This window comes from Cynocephalus volans, chromosome 9 (genome assembly GCF_027409185.1).
Source record: "Cynocephalus volans isolate mCynVol1 chromosome 9, mCynVol1.pri, whole genome shotgun sequence".
NCBI lineage: Eukaryota > Metazoa > Chordata > Mammalia > Dermoptera > Cynocephalidae > Cynocephalus > Cynocephalus volans.
The window spans coordinates 140,553,903-140,570,423 of record NC_084468.1 but is presented as its reverse complement, the minus strand read 5'-3'; the positions used below and the strand labels follow the sequence as shown (position 1 = coordinate 140,570,423).

Below are 16,521 nucleotides of genomic sequence, written 5' to 3'. Positions count from 1 at the left end.
CCAGCCCAGGCTAGTTCCCACTGTCCAGAATTGGCAGTCCCTTCAGGATCAAGGCCAGACATAAGGGTGGAATGAGTGGACTGTGATACCCCCTACCACAATGACTAAACACCAAAGGAAAGATACCAGAAATATGAAAAATCAAGAAAGTACATCACCATCAAAGTAAAATAATAACTCTTAAGCCCTAGATCCTAAAGAACAGAAGTCCTTGAAATGACTGACAAGGAATTCCAATCAACAATTCTAAGGAAACTAAATGAGATACAAGAAAACTCAGTTAGACAACACAGTGAAATGAGAAAAAATATACAGGATTTGAAAGAAGAAATGTACAAAGAAATCAATGCCCTAAAAAGGAGCTGAAGGATTCATTCAACAAAATAAAAAACACAACAGAGAGTCTAACCAGCAGGCTAGAGCAAGCAGAAGAGAGAATTTCTGACCTTGAAGACAGGGTGTTTGAATTAACATAGGCAGACCAGAAAAAGAAAAAAAGACTTTAAAAATTGAAGAAAATCTAAGAGAGATAACAGACAACTTTAAGCACTAAAATATCTGAATCATGGGTATTCCAGAAGGGGAGGAAAAAGGAAATAGCATTGAAAATATATTCAATGAAATAATAGCAGAAAACTTCCCAGGTATAGGGAAAGTCACAGATCTTCAGATTCAGGAGGTCTAAAGATACCCAAACATATTCAACCCAAAAAGGTCCTTTCCAAGGCATGTTGTAGGCAAACTGGCAAAACTCAAAGGCAAAGAGAGAATCTTAAAAGCTACTAGAGAGAAGTGGCAAGTCACCTATAAGGGAGCCCCATTCAGACTAACATCAGACTTTTCGTCAGAAACCCTAAAAGCCAGAAAAGAATGGGATGATATATTCAAAAAGATAAAGAACATAAATTGCCAGCCAAGAATACTTTACCCAGCAAGGCTATCCTTCCAAAATGAAGGACAAATAGTACATTTGTCAGACAGACAAAAACTGTGGGAGTTCACTACATACGACCATCCTTACAAGAAATTCTCAAGGGAGTACTGGGTTTGATACCTCAAAAACAACCATCATTGCCATGAATATTCAAGAAAGAACAAAACCTACCAGTAAAACAAAAATGCTAACAATAAACAGAAAAATAGTTTATCTACCAACCCAAGAAACCAACAAACAGAGAAGACAAACAGAAAATCAGAAAGAAAGAAACAAAAGATACTTATGAATCTTAACAAAAATCAATAAAATGCTAGGAGTAAATCAACACTTTTCAATAATAGCTCTAAGTGTAAAGGGATTAAATTCCCCACTCAAAAGACACAGACTGACTGACTGGATTAAAAAGATAGACCCAACAATATGCTGCCTTCAAGAGTCTCACCTCACCTGTAAAGACACACATAGACTAAGAGTGAAAGGATGGAAAAAGATATATCATGCAAATGGAAATGAAAAATGATCTGGAGAAGCTATTCTTATATCAGATAAAATAGACTTTAAAGCAAAAACCATAAAAAGAGATAAAGAAGGCCACTATATAATGATAAAAGGATCTATCCATCAAGAAGACTTAACAATCATAAATATATATGCACTCGATGTTGGAGCAGCCAGATGTATAAAGCAAACACTGTTAGATCTAAAGAAAGACAGACACTACCACCATAATAGTGAGGGACCTGAACACCCCTCTCTCAACATTGGAAAGATCATCTAGGCAAATAATCAATAGAGAAACTCAAGATCTAAACAACACTTTAGACCAATTGGACTTGGCAGATGTCTACAGAACATTCCATCCAACAACCTCAGAATATTCATTCTTCTCATCAGCTCATGGAACATTCTCCAGGATAGACCACATGTTAAGTCACAAAGCAAGTCTCAACAAACCCCAAAACTGGAATTATTCCATGTATTTTTTCAGATCACAATGGATTAAAATTAGAAATCAATAACAAATGAAACTCTGGAAACTATACAAACACATGGAAATTAAACAACATTCTACTTAATTACATATGGGCCCAAGAAGAAATTAAACAGGAAATCAAAAAATTTCTTGAAACTAATGAAAATAATGACACATCTTACCAAAACCTGTGTGATACTGCAAAAGCAGTATCAAGGGGGAAATTTATCACATTAAATGCTTACTTCAGAAGAATGGAAAGATGGTAAATAAACAACTTAACACTTCACCTTAAAGAACTAGAAAAACAAGAACAATCCAAACCCAAAGTTAGTACATAGAAAGAAATAATTAGGACCAGAGCAGAACTAAATGAAATAGACACCCAAAAAATGATACAAAAGATCAATGAAACAAAAAGTTGGTTTTTTTAAAAGATAACTAAAGTTGACAAACCTTTAGCAAGGCTAAATAAAAAAAGAAGAGAGAAGACCCAAATAACAAAAATTAGAAATGACAAAGGTGATATTACAACTGATACCTCAGAAATACAAGGAATCATTAGAGACTACTATAAACAACTATATGCCAACAAATTTGAAAATCTGGAGGAAATGAATAAATTTCTGGACACATACAAACTACCAAAACTGAGCCAAGAAGATACAGAAAATCTGAAAAGACCAATAACAATAAAAGAGATTGAAGCTGTTATCAGAAGGCTCCCAACAAAGAAAAGCCCAGGACCACATGGGTTCACTGCAGAGTTCTACCAAACCTTGAAAGAGGAACTGATACCAATTCTCTACAAACTATTCCAAAAGATTGAAACAGAGGCAATTCTCCCAAACTCATTCTATGAAGCAAACATCACCCTGATACCCAAACCAGAGAAAGATACATCAAAAATAGAAAACTACAGGACAATATCCCTAATGGATATAGATGCAAAAATCCTCAAAAAAAATACTAGCTAACAGAATACAACAACACATACAAAATTATACATCACGGTCAAGTGGGATTCATCCCAGGGATGCAAGGTAGGTTCAACATATGCAAATCAATAAATGTGACACACCACATCAATAAAAGCAAAACAAAAACCATATGATCATCTCTATAGACGCTGAAAAAGCATTTGACAAAATTCAACATTCATTCATGATAAAGACTCTCTACAAGTTAGGTATAGATGGAAAGTATCTCAACACAATTAAAGCCATTTATGATAAGCCCACTGCCAATATCATCCTGAGTGGGGAAAAGCTGAAAGCTTTTCCCTTAAGAACAGAAACTAGACAAGGATGCCCACTCTCACCACTCCTATTCAACATAGTGTTGGAAGTACTAGCCAGAGCAATCAGAGAAGAGAAGGAAATAAAGGGCATCCAGACTGGAAAAGGTGAAGTTGAACTGTCCCTGTTTGTGGATGATATGATCCTATATATTGAACAGCTTAAAGCCTCTACAAAAAAACTGTTACAGTTGATAAATGATTTCAGCAAAGTTGCAGGATACAAAATCAACACACAAAAATCAGTAGCATTTCTATACTCCAACAGTGAATGTGCAGAAAAATAAATCAAGAAAGTTAGTCCATTTATAATAGCCACCAAAAAGTAAAATACATAGGAATAAAGTTAACCAAGGATGTGAGAAATCTCTATGAAGAGAACTACAAACCACTGTTGAGAGAAATAAAGAGGACAGAAGAAGATGGACAGATATCCCATGCTCTTGGATTGGAAGAATTAACATTGCAAAAATGTCCATATTACCCAAAGTGATCTATGGATTCAATGCAATCCTCATCAAAATTCCAATGACATTTTTCTCAGAAATGGCAAAAACTATCCAGACATTTCTATGGAGTAAAAAAAGACCAGAAATAGCCAAAGCAAACCTGAGCAAAAATAAATAAATAAATAAATAAAGATGGAAACATAACACTGCTTGACTTTAAGCTATATTACAAAGCTGTAATAACCAAAACAGCATGGTACTGGCAAAAAGACAGATACACGGATAAATGGAACAGAATAGAGAATCCAAAAATCAACCCATACACCTACAGCCATCTGATCTTTGACAGAGGCACCAAGTCTACACACTGGGGAAAAGATGGCATCTTCAGTAAATGGTGCTGAGAAAACTGGATATTCAAAAGTAGGAGAATGAAACTAGACCCCATACCTCTCACCATATTCCTAAATCAAAATGGATTAAAGAATTAAATATACATCCTGAAACAATAAAACTCTTTAAAGAAAATACAGGTGAAACACTCCAGTAAGTAGGAGTGGGTACAGACTTCATGAACATGACCCCAAAAGCACAGGCAAATAAAGGGATAATAAACAAATGGGATTATATCAAACTAAAAAGCTTCTGCACAGCAAAAGAAACAATCAACAGAGTGAAAAGACAACCAAAAGAGTGGGAGAAAATATTTGCAAAATATACATCTGACAAAGGATTAATATCCAGAATATACAAGGAACTCAAACAACTTTACAGCAAAAAACCCCAAATAATACAATTAAAAAATGGGCAAAGGAGCTGAAAAGGAATTCTGAAAGGAAGATATATAAATGACCAACAGACACATGAAAAAATGCTCAACATCACTCAGCATTTGGGAAATGCAAATCAAAACCACTTTGAGATACCATCTCACTCCCATTTGGATGGCTAATATCCAAAAGACTGAGAATGATAAATGCTGGTGAGGTTGTGGAGAAAGAGGAACTCTCATACACTGTTGGTGGGACTGCAGAATGGTGTGCAGCCTTTATGGAAAATGGTATGGAGGTTCCTCAAACAATTACAGATAGATCTACCATATGACCCAGTTATTCCACTGCTGGGAATATACCCAGAGGAATGAAAATCATCATGCGGAAGGGATACCTGTATTCCAATGTTTTTTGCAGCACTATTTACAATAGCCAAGAGTTGGAACCAGCCCAAATGTCCATCATTAGATGAGTTAATAAGGAAACTGTGGTACATCTACACAATGGAATACTACTCTGGTATAAAAAAGAATGAAATACTACCATTCACAGCAATATGGATGGACTTAGAGAAAATTATATTAAGTGAAACAAGTCAGGCACAGAAAGAGAAATACCACATGTTCTCACTTATTTGTGAGAGCTAAAAATAAATAAATAAACACAAACAAATAAAGGGTGAGGGGGGAAGAAGACACAACAATCACAACAATTCCTTGAACTTGTTAAGACAAGTGAGCAGATATGATGTAGTTGGGGGGAGGAGGGGAGGGAAAGAGGGTGAAAAGAGAAATGGGTAAAGGGTCAGAAAAATCAATGACAATGTATATTGAGAAGTTAAAATAAAAAAGAAAAATTAATCTTTCTTATTTTTATTTTTTCAAAAGAAAAATTAATCTTTAACTATTACTCCTCAGGAAAGAAAATAATCTTATTATTCCACAGACTATCCCTCTCTCTCTCCCTGGTGTTATTGTAAACAAATACGCAATATCTTTTTTTTTGTTATGTCACTTCCAGCTCCTAGATAAAGAATCTTGTCATATTGGGAGTCCTCAGGCACAAAGTTCACTGCATCATTTCTGTCTGTGGGATGATTTCTGCTGTTGGCAGAGACTGTGCTGTCTACTGGTGGCATCTGTTGTCTCTTACTGGTTTTATGTTCTAGTTTAGAAAACCTACAATAAATTATCCTTAGATACTCATAAATTTAGCAGGCAGAGCCTAAGAGTTGCTCTTCTTTTTTGAGCTGTATTTCTCTTGTAGTGGAAGCAGCACTTTCTTTACACAGTTCAGAGGAGGGATCCTGGGGTAGGAAGCTCTCCTACCTCATCATCACCAATTCTAGGAGCAGAATCATTTTATCTCCTTAAAGAGTTACATGCTAACCTCATCTCTGGAGTTCTAACTTTGCCATCAGACCCTGACTCTACAGATGGGATCCTACAACTTACTCCCCCAACTCTGATGTGCTTCCTAACCATTGACAAAGCGGTTGGGTCTTTCTTCAGATTTGTCTGGGGTCCTAGTAAGAACCTCAATGACCCACAACCCATGCCCATGTAAAGGCGTAAACTTAGATGTGTATGAAAGGCAACTTTCTTTTTCTGTAACTTACCTTAAATTCAATTTTGAATAGCCTGTTCCAAAAGGTTGGTAATAGAATTGTTGTCAATTTCTGGCATCCCTCCTTTTTCCTCCTGGGCTTGGATCAACATTTGAGAAGGTCTAATATGGTGGCAAGTTTTGGGGTTGGGGGCCTCTAGTTCTCAATATCATTTGTCTGCACAGGCATCCAATGAGAAATTCATCATCCTAATCAGTTATCTGTTTTCACAGGCCTCTACTAAATTCATAGTTTCCATTTGCAAGCTCCCTTTAAGTCTGGAGGCCGCTTTTCCTTTTCCATGCTGCACTTGGGTATACAGAGGTGTTGTTTTGCTTCTGCTTCAAGTTAGGGCACAGGAAATCTTTGGGAGCCTGTCTAGTTCACATCTACATACTGACACCATGAGTCCATGTTCTCTCTCTGGGGCCTGCTGCCTAACCGGGGCTGTTCAGGAATCAGAGCACACATTTCCTGTGCTCTGTGATCCCACGAACCCATCCATGGAGGTTCGCTGGCTTTCCAGAGATGTGACCAGGGAACACAGTTAAGACTATCTCTGGGATGGTGTAAATCTGCCTTGTCATTGCTTCCCCTCTTACTCTCCTCTGATTACCATCCCCAAGCCCCTCATTCTCCAGCACAAAAAATGAATTTTTTTGTCTGTTTGTTATTTAGTTTTATTTTTCTCTGAGAGTGAAAAGTCATGGTCTTACAAAAGGTGTTTTGTCCAAATCTTTTGCTATGCTGAGAGTCTTTTCTGTTCTTGAAAAGGTAAGCCTATTGCAACACCAAAGCCAGGAAGAGACTATTCTTTTTTTTTTTTTTTTTTTTGGCCATCACATCTTGCTCTTAAAGCAATGAGCACAGAATACTTAGCTGCTTGTTTGGGATGGAGTGATGGGTAATGAGATTGAGAGAAGAGAATATTGTGTGTGGGGGAACAGTGTGTTAATATTATCCTACCACATTTATAAGGAACATACAGAAATAATAATGATAATGATAATGATAATAATAATAATAATAAGGCTCTCAAAGCTAACATTCTCCTCTCCATCCAGATTAAGTAGTGTCCATAGCCCTAGGAAATATTGCATGCTCTTGGCTCCTCTGCTCTGTTCCTTGCTAAGCACAGACATGATGTGAGAACTCAGAGGACCTGTTCTAGGTAAGCAGACTGACAATAGGACAGGTTGTTTTCTAGGAGGCTTATCTTCTCATTAGAGATCTGGTTCTGAGTGGTTTTGAAGGTATGATTCTTTTATTTGTTTTGATTCTAGGAATATGACAGTTTATATAAAGCTGTTACTTTACTGTGAAAAATCTAGACACAGTGAGAGTAACATTTGGATTAGTCTTTTACACCCAGAAACCTGTATAACAAGAAGAATCACATTATTTTTTTTCTAAGAATGCAGAGGCATCTTCAAAGCACTTTTGCAGTTTTAACTTCCATTTTAAAATATGTTGATATTAGTAATTATAATAATAAAGTATTAGGTATCCATGGTTCTTAGGAGATACATATTATTACACTAATTTACAGGTGTGGAAAGTGACGCAAAGAGAAGTTAAGTGTATTAGTCAGTTTTGGTTGCTTATAACAAAATACCTGAAACCGGGTGATTTACAAGGAAAAACAAAATTTATTGCTTACAGTTCCTGAGGCTGGGAAGTCCAAAGTCCATTGGTGGTGGCGACAGTGACTCAGGGGTCTCACATTGCAAGATGCTGGAAGCAGAGAGAGCAGAGAGAGAGGGATAGACTCTCCTCTTCTTTTAAAGCCCTCAGAACCATGCCCCTGACCTCCATTTTTAATCCATTCACTACTGCATGGTCCTACAATCCAATCACCTCTTCAAGGCTCCACCTTTCAATTATCATAATAGGATTTCCCACCCTCTTAACAGTCACAGTGGGGGCTAAGTTGCTGATACATAAAACTTGGGGGACACAATTCAAGCTTCAATAAGTTTTGGGGGGACATAATTCAATCCACTACACTTAGTAACTTGTCCAAAGTCACAAGCTACTATCTATTAGAGACTGAATTTGAACACGAGTCTTTTAGAAGAGTAGAAGTGCTTAACTATCTTCCTAGTTAATAAGTATATTCATCATGATAATAATGGTTAGGAGGTTATGGCAAAAAAGTGACAATTATTGCAATAATATGCTAAAGGCCAATTTTAAGCTAGTAGATGAGAATTATAATTTTAAAGTGAACTTATCTTTGTGATATATGTGAAACAAAGTGTAAGTTACCAGTTTGCAGCCCAGACATGAGACCAGGTTAGAGAATGATTTTGACTCTCCTGCTTATCAAGGGATACAGAAATTTTGTGTTGAGCTGTCCGAGGTCTTCGGGGAACCACAATGAATAAATATCACGAAACTGAAGGATATAGGAAATGAACATTTTACATTAACTTTAATGTGTTGAAATTTGAAGGGATCAGCATAGAGATCTGATACAGAGAATCTTCTCAAATTATATTTAAAGACAGATGGAAATGATATTACTGTTAATATTTTCTTACATACATTCTCAAAGCCATTAATATTCTGTATAACTTCATTCATTTAAAAATATTTATAGAGCCCCTACTATGTGCCAGGCACTGTTAGAAGTGCTGGGGATAGAATAATGAAAAAACAAAATGAAAGATTCTTGACCTGGCAGTGCTTAATTTTCCCTATTAAAGCACTACTCACACTGCCTTGTAGAGGTTTAGTCTTTCTCCCCCATTAGACTGTAAAATTTGTGTAGTTAAGGATAAGGACTGTATTTTTTCATCATTGTATCATCATCATTCAGAATAGTGACTGGAATATAGTAAGGGCTCAATAAATATGTGTTATATAAATGAATCATCTTTGGCTAAGTATCTATGTGGGCATGCCTATGAACTTGTATGTACGCATTTTGTTAATGATGTAACTCTGTGATTACACAGAAAAATTTAATCAGGATGATGTCCTTATTGATTTGTCCTAAAATTTCACTTTTTAAATTTTAATTAATGGTGACTTTACAAGTTAGTTTTATAATGAGCATCTAGTAAGTAATACATGTTAAAAAGTGGACAAGTTATTTTTTATCTTTTAAGAGACTTTTTTATTATTAAAAATTTCAAATATGCAAAAATAAGGAGCATAGTATAATAAACCCCCATGCACCGATCATCTTCCTGGCCAATTCTGTTTCATCACAGCCCCACCCATTCACCTGACCCCAGGTTATTTTAAAACAAACCCAGATACCATAGCATTTCATTGCCACAGTGATTTTTAAAAAGAAGAGTCTTTGTATAAGAATGCTTTAGAGTTTACAAAGCAATTATGTACATGTTATTTCTTTCCATTCTCATACTTTGTTTTTTTCCACTTTACTGAAAAGGAAGCAGGTTCAGAGAAATTAAATGACTGTTTTTTAGTCACTTCCAGTATAACCCTAACCCATTGCTTTTTTTTCCTTTTTAATGTTAACTTTAGTGCTTAGTCCAGTGTATAATATTACAGGCCACCTCAAGTTGAGAGGAGGAAACTGGTTGTTAGAAGGAACCACAATCCTTCTAATTTTTACATATCCTAAGACCAGGTAGCAAGCAGGACATGAGCCTTCATCTCACTGGTTGGATGGTGGTAGTTCTGATAGGGGAAAATCAGCACTGGTCTCTCTTTCCATAAAAGCCACTCTGGCTGCTGCAGTCAACACAAAGCTTCTCACCTTTGAGATATACTTTATGAGGGCTGTATTCAAATACCATGTTTTTTTAACTTTCTGATATGAAAAAAATGGTAAGCGTCTACGGATACCCCGTGCCTTACTGATAAAGCAAGCATCAAGCTGAATCCAAATTGCTGGGCCCCAACAGAACACCGGAAAGTACCATTTTTCTCCAAAATTTAGGCTTTATCAAGAGGACAGAGTATGTTCTCCTCCTATATAAAGAGGTCCTCAAAAAGGATTCATATTATTATTATCTTAAAGGCTAGTCAAGTGAAGCACTGGGAGTAGCGCAGGAAAAAAGCATCTGCTAACTGTGATTAGTTGTAAACACCACCGCACTCGGACAAGCTTGTATCATTATCTTTTAACTCGATTTTTGCACTAGCTTTTTTTGAAGTACCCTCCCATAGGTAAAATAAATGTTTTACACAAATTCTCATAGAGGAAAAGTGGACTATAACATTACAGTTTTATCAGAAATCAAAACTGTGCTTTCTCTTCTGGACACTCAGCTTCAGCCATTTGGAGCCTTTGGTTTAACCCGTATCATTTACATTGCAATGTGAAGATCAAATTATAACAATATGGCAATAATAACACCGCTACTATTGATTAGGTAATCACCAGTTTGGGTCAGGCATTGTGCTAAGTGGTTTACATCTTAATTCTCAAAACGACCTTCCCAGGTAAGCAATTTTATTCCTATTTTCCAGCCGAGTAAAGCGAATTTCAGAGAAGTCACAGCCAGTTAGCGGCAGAGCTGACGCTGGAATGGAGATGACTCCCAAGCTCTCCACACCACGATGGTAGGAAAGGCGGTAAGCACAGGCTAAAAGAATGAAAACAACTAGGAATGTAACTTCAGCGAATAAGAACAACCAAGGGAAGGCGACAGGGCCGCAGCACACGCGCCGACTGAAGCGCGTGGAAACGCCGCAAGGCGGCGGCGCCGGAAGCCGGGGCGCAGCTTCCGGTCCTCACGCCGGAAGTGGCTCGTCAGTGCCGGGGCTGGCTTTTCGTCGAGGAGGACGCTCTTGAGTTGGAGCTGTCGATTGGCCACGAGGTGTCTGGATCCTGCTTACCAGCGCGTCTGCAAGTCGAAATGTCGCACCCGTCCCCCCAAGCTAAGCCCTCTAACCCCAGTAACCCTCGAGTCTTCTTTGACGTAGACATCGGAGGGGAGCGAGGTGAGCGGAGTCTGACGCTCGCTGAAGGGCCCCAGGAGGCGGGGGATCCCGGGATGCGGGGGACCCCAAGGGTGGGGCGCGGTTCGGGCCGGGGGCTGTTCGGTGGCGTGGCAGGGACGGCTGCCTAGGCTGGGTCGCTGGAACAAGCGCGAAGCCCGGGTGTCCAGGGTTAGGTCGAGCCAGCGCCCTTGTACCGATGCCATCGGTCCTGTGGAAGTTTCTGGTAATTTCTGGTTCGGGAATTGTGGCGGCCTTTAAGTTTCTCTCTCTTGAATTGGTTGTACTTCTCTGCTACCTTTGCACCGCCAAGTTGGCTTAAAGTAAGGGTATTTTATAATTGCAGTGGGAGAGTTCAGAAAGCTCCTGGGAAATGCGTCTGCTGGGCTCCAGTAGTGCCATATCTTCTGCCACACGAAATAGACAAGCACCTACCATATTATTTATAAATTAAGGCGACTTATTTGCTTATTGCTTTTTTCCTTATTACTGATTTTTAATTCAGGGGTCCAGTCAGATAGGCAAACGATTTCTGTATTTTGACGTTGGGGAAATGGGCTCAAAGTAGCAATGTGGTTACCTAGGTTACATAGCTCAGAAGTTCCTAAGGCCTTGTGAATTAGGGAGCATGTTGCTTTGTAATCGAATTGGTCTTGTTCTGGAAAAAGTTAAAGTTGCTGGCCAGGCAGTGTGTTTGAATGCATGTACAGGACACACACGCACACACACATACACGCTCTCTTACACATACATTCAGTTTGTTTTGGAACTAGTGCTAGGTTTATTTTCACCTGTCGTTGGAGTTGTCTAGAAGAGGCACTTTTTCAGCTTTTGCTTCAGAGGCCACAATAGAGTTCCACACAGCACAAAGGCTGCAGGTAGGTATACATAAAACTTGGATGGCCTGACCACTCAAAGGGTATATAATTTTCTCCTATTGATTACTTGGTGATTGGAAATAATGAGTACCTGTCGAGGAAATTATTCAGGATTTAAAACCTTTTGTACTTCATGGTGTCCCTTATATAGTGCTAATCTGCTGGCTACTGTAATTGGTTATGACCCTTTGTATGATGTTTCAAATTCATCCAGATACATGACACTTAACTGTGGGTAGACTAAATTTAAATAGTAGAAAAATGGCAATAGGATCCAGCAATCCCACTACTGGGTATATATCCAAAGGAAATAAAATTAGTATGTCAGCACGTTGAAGAGATATCTGCCCTCCTAGGTTCACTGCAGCATTATTCACGGTAGCTAAGATAATGGAATCAACCTGTGTCCATCAACTGATGAAAGGATAAAGAAAGGGGTGTGTAAACACACATGAAATACTATTCAGCTTTAAAAAGGAAGGAAATCCTGTCATTAGAGACAACGTGGGTGAACCTGGAGGACATTATGTTGAATGAAATAAGCCAGGCACAGGAAGACAAAAATACAAGTAACACATTGTTTCACTTCTATGTGGAATCTTTAAAAAAGAGTGAACTCACAGAAGTAGTAGATTGGTGGATACCAGGGGCTGGGGAGAAATTGGTGAAAGGATACATAATTTCAGCTAGAAAGGAGGAATAAGGAGGAATAAATTCCAGAGATTTATTGTACACATGGTGACTATAGCTAATAACAATGTATTGTGTTCTTGAAATTGCAAAAGAAAAAAAGAAAAAATGACAGTAAAAGAGAACTTGGTAATTCATGAGTGATCTGTCATCATAATTGTACCAACTGTCCTTTTATCATTTGCTTGTTAGGTTGTTTTGCATACTGATAAGATTTGATTTTCTTTTCTTTTAGTTGGTCGAATTGTCTTAGAGTTGTTTGCAGACATTGTACCCAAAACTGCAGAAAATTTTCGTGCATTGTGTACAGGAGAAAAAGGCATTGGACCCACAACTGGGAAACCACTCCATTTCAAAGGATGCCCTTTCCATCGAAGTATGTGTAAATTTTGTGAATCTGATTATTCTTCATATAAATAATTAAATCCTGTTCTGAGTTAAGGAAGAAAACACTAAGTAGGGGGTGAAGGTTAAATAGAACTTTTAGTTTCCCAGAGGATCCTTTGACATAAAAACTTGATTTATTAAGAAAAAATTAAAATTAATTTTAAAATATTTAAACTGTTTTCTTTTGTATTTAACAAAATATCAAAATATTTTAATAAAGTGTATGCAGAAAATAGTTAACATAGAAGGCCTGAGACTGCTATCCTTAGAAAGGTCTGCTTGCAAGGATAGCACTTGGCTAGAGTCTGGGAACTTGGCACTTGAACTAGTCCTTAAATTGTAAGGGTGATTTACTATGTCTTGACTGTTTGTATATACATGTGATTGATGCTGAACATATGCTTTCTTTTTGGGAATATGGAATTTTGGTAAATCCTAGGCAGAGAATGTCTATGTGATGAGCCCCCAATAAGTACCTTGGGTGCTCAGTCTCTAATTGGCTTTTCTGGGCAGAAACATTGTTCACATGTTGCTGCATTTTTGTTGCTAAGGGAAGTGTGTTTTCTGTGACCCTTCATGGGAGGAAAGAGCATAAGGAAGCCTGCACATGGATTCTTTCAAACTCCCCTGTACCTTTTTCCCTTATCATCTGGCTATGTGTCCTTACTGTTGCAATACAACCAAGAGCAGAACCCTACATATCTCTGAACATGGGGGTGGTCTTCGTAATCCTTGACACAAAGTGATAATATTTGCTGAAGTATTTCCATTAGGTTGTAACATCTACTGGGAATAATTGGTCTTTATTCAATAGACATTATTGAGTAACTAATATGTGCCCAGTGTTACAAGGCTGAAAAAGAGTTGCTGTACTTATGGAGTTGTTTGCTGGAAGACAGAACATTGTGATATATGTTTTAAAATGTAGGTAAGGTGAAGATATTGTGGGAGGAAAATTAGGAGATCCAACTTTGGGGTTTCAGTGACAATTTTATAGGGTACCATTTGAACTAATATTTTGAGTGTTAGTGGGGAGTCAAGCACTAACAGTAGGTTGGACTTGAGATTGTGAAAGGACTTAAGAGTTTCAAGTTGTGATGATGGGTAGGAAAAGACCAGCAGGAGAGTGACATGACTAGAGGCAAGCTTTAGGAAGTTGTCTTTGTCTTTATTATTATATATTCATTAGTTAACACTGCTGAACTCATCCATGTCTCAGTCACTAATAGCAATTTTCCTTTTTTGTAGTTATTAAGAAATTTATGATTCAGGGTGGAGACTTCTCAAATCAGAATGGGACAGGTGGAGAAAGTATTTATGGTGAAAAATTTGAAGATGAAAGTTTCTATTATAAGGTACAGTAGAGAAAATGCATTTATTGCAGATAAAAAAACTTGTTGGATTAATACACCAAAAAAATGTCTCAAGTGTGCTTAGATTCTCCTTATAAAAGGAATCATACTTGTAAATATGTATCTTTAATATGGAAAGTTTTCATCTAGTAATGATTTTATTTGGCAAAAATACTGTAGTTATTTTTGGTGTGATCCGGTTTTTAACATGCTTCAGTTAAGCCAGTGAGTTTTTAAGTGCGACCACCGTGTGGCAAAATTGTTTCCAGGAAAAATGTTCTCATTATCGGAAGGATGGTAACTTGTGCATCTTTATCCTTGAATTTGAAGAGCAACAAAACCATCGCTAATATCCAGGATGTCAGGGGATTTGCAAACTAGAGGATATGGTTAATGTTCAAGCTCCTAAAGGACATTAGTGGTGCCTGTGCCTTCTTATCTTCATTGTCCCAAGATGTAATCGGGGTATATTGCATCATTCAAGTTATAAGAATGGACATGTAAGTACAAAAGTAAAGTGGTATCTTTGGATATGAGCAAGGTAATTAGGATAATTTGAAAAGAATGTTGTCAATCTTATAAACAGTATTTATTGACTACAGCTATATGCTCCATACTCACTGGCACCAAAAGGTTATAAGAATGAAAGTCTCAATGACAAGGAATTTATAAACTTACGATGGAAACAAGATTAAAACACATGGGACAACTGGAGAATAATATAGTAATATGCAAATTGATGCTAAATTGATTGAATATACTTGCTTGTATAACACTGATAGTATATGCTTTATGTGTATACTATAAGAGAAAAATGTGATTTGTGTGGTTCAAATTATTTGGGAAGACATTGAGGAGGAATGGGTACTTTAGCTATGCAAACTAAGCTTCACAAGGTGTCTGAAATTTGGTTAGGCAGGAACTAAAGTACAGATGCAAAATTGAAGAAGGGGTGTGGGTGAGGAAAGACAAAAGCAATGGGAAGCTGAGGAAATAAGGTTGACATTCTAGTTAGTATTGTGGGAAAAGCACCAAACAAAGGAAGTTACCAAAAGGATGAAAACTAAGAAAGGGGGCCTATAGAAAGGACACATGTCTTATTTGTTGCCTTCTACAAACTTGAAAACTGTATTCGATTCAGATTGGAGGGTTAAAGGGCATTTTAAGTGGGAAGACTAACATGAGAGTTATAATGCATGCACAACAGGAATAAGTAGAAAAATGAAGAAGTTTGTTTCACAGAACCTTGGAACAGTTGATGCCAAGGTAGAATTTTGATTTCAAGCTTACACAGCAATTTCTTTTGAGCACTCTAAAGAGGTGATTCACCTGGGATGAAAGGCATAAGATTTGGATTCTTCTGAGATTATGAAACTACCTGTTTGAATGTCTTGTCTAAATTCAGCATCCCTTTACTGTCCCAGTTTATTGATGCATAAAGGAAGAATCATAATATAGGCGCATTTATGAATGTGGGAAGACTGTTCAGGTCTTCTCAGAAAAAAAGAGCATACATCGTAAAAAGGATAAAATAGTGTATATTACTAGATTTCGTTAATGTGGCATCTTCATCTTAGAGATGAAGTATAAGCATCTCCAGATGGCCAATTTAGAAGTAAGCCCATGCCCCCACTATTGTTTTTGTTGTCTTATTTGGTTTTGTAAGCTTTTTTTTTTTAAGTTTAAAAAGTGATTAAGTACCCCATGTTTTGTGAATTAAAGGTTGCAATTTATACAAAGTAAAATTAAAGTAAAAAAGTAAAGTTTGATTTAAATGGTAGCATAGTCCTCCCCAGTTTTATGTGAATGGTCAGTAAAAGAACAATCTAGAGCAATACCTCTAACCTTGGTTTTATTTTAATGACTTTTATTTCTACAGCATGATCGTGAGGGTTTATTGAGCATGGCAAATGCAGGCCGCGATACAAATGGTTCTCAGTTCTTTATTACAACAGTTCCAACTCCTCATTTGGATGGGAAACATGTGGTGTTTGGCCAAGTAATTAAAGGGATAGGTGTGGCAAGGATACTGGAAAATGTAGAAGTGAAAGGTGAAAAACCTGCCAAGGTAAGTGAAAAGTTATAGTTAAATACATTTATTATCTTAGTTGCTATTTTAAAGAAATATAAGTAAAAGGATCAGGTGATTAATAGCTGGAAAAATGTTTAGATGAACCTAGATCTGTCACTTTTTCTTTGAAACTTTTCTGTAATGAGAAGGAAGGTAAGGATAGTTTTAAGGAGATTTTTATTCTTATT

General features: G+C 37.2%; 1 protein-coding gene across 1 annotated transcript in view; it reads left to right on the top strand.

Moving 5' to 3' along the window:
* Positions 1–16,521, top strand: part of PPID (peptidylprolyl isomerase D) — a 50,165-nt gene that overhangs the window by 25,048 nt on the left and 8,596 nt on the right. The window contains exons 2-5 of the mRNA XM_063107375.1: positions 10,485–10,958; positions 12,759–12,899; positions 14,159–14,265; positions 16,142–16,330. Coding sequence (XP_062963445.1) covers positions 10,874–10,958; positions 12,759–12,899; positions 14,159–14,265; positions 16,142–16,330 — 522 coding nt within the window. The 5' untranslated portion in view covers positions 10,485–10,873. The remainder of the gene's footprint in view (positions 1–10,484; positions 10,959–12,758; positions 12,900–14,158; positions 14,266–16,141; positions 16,331–16,521) is intronic.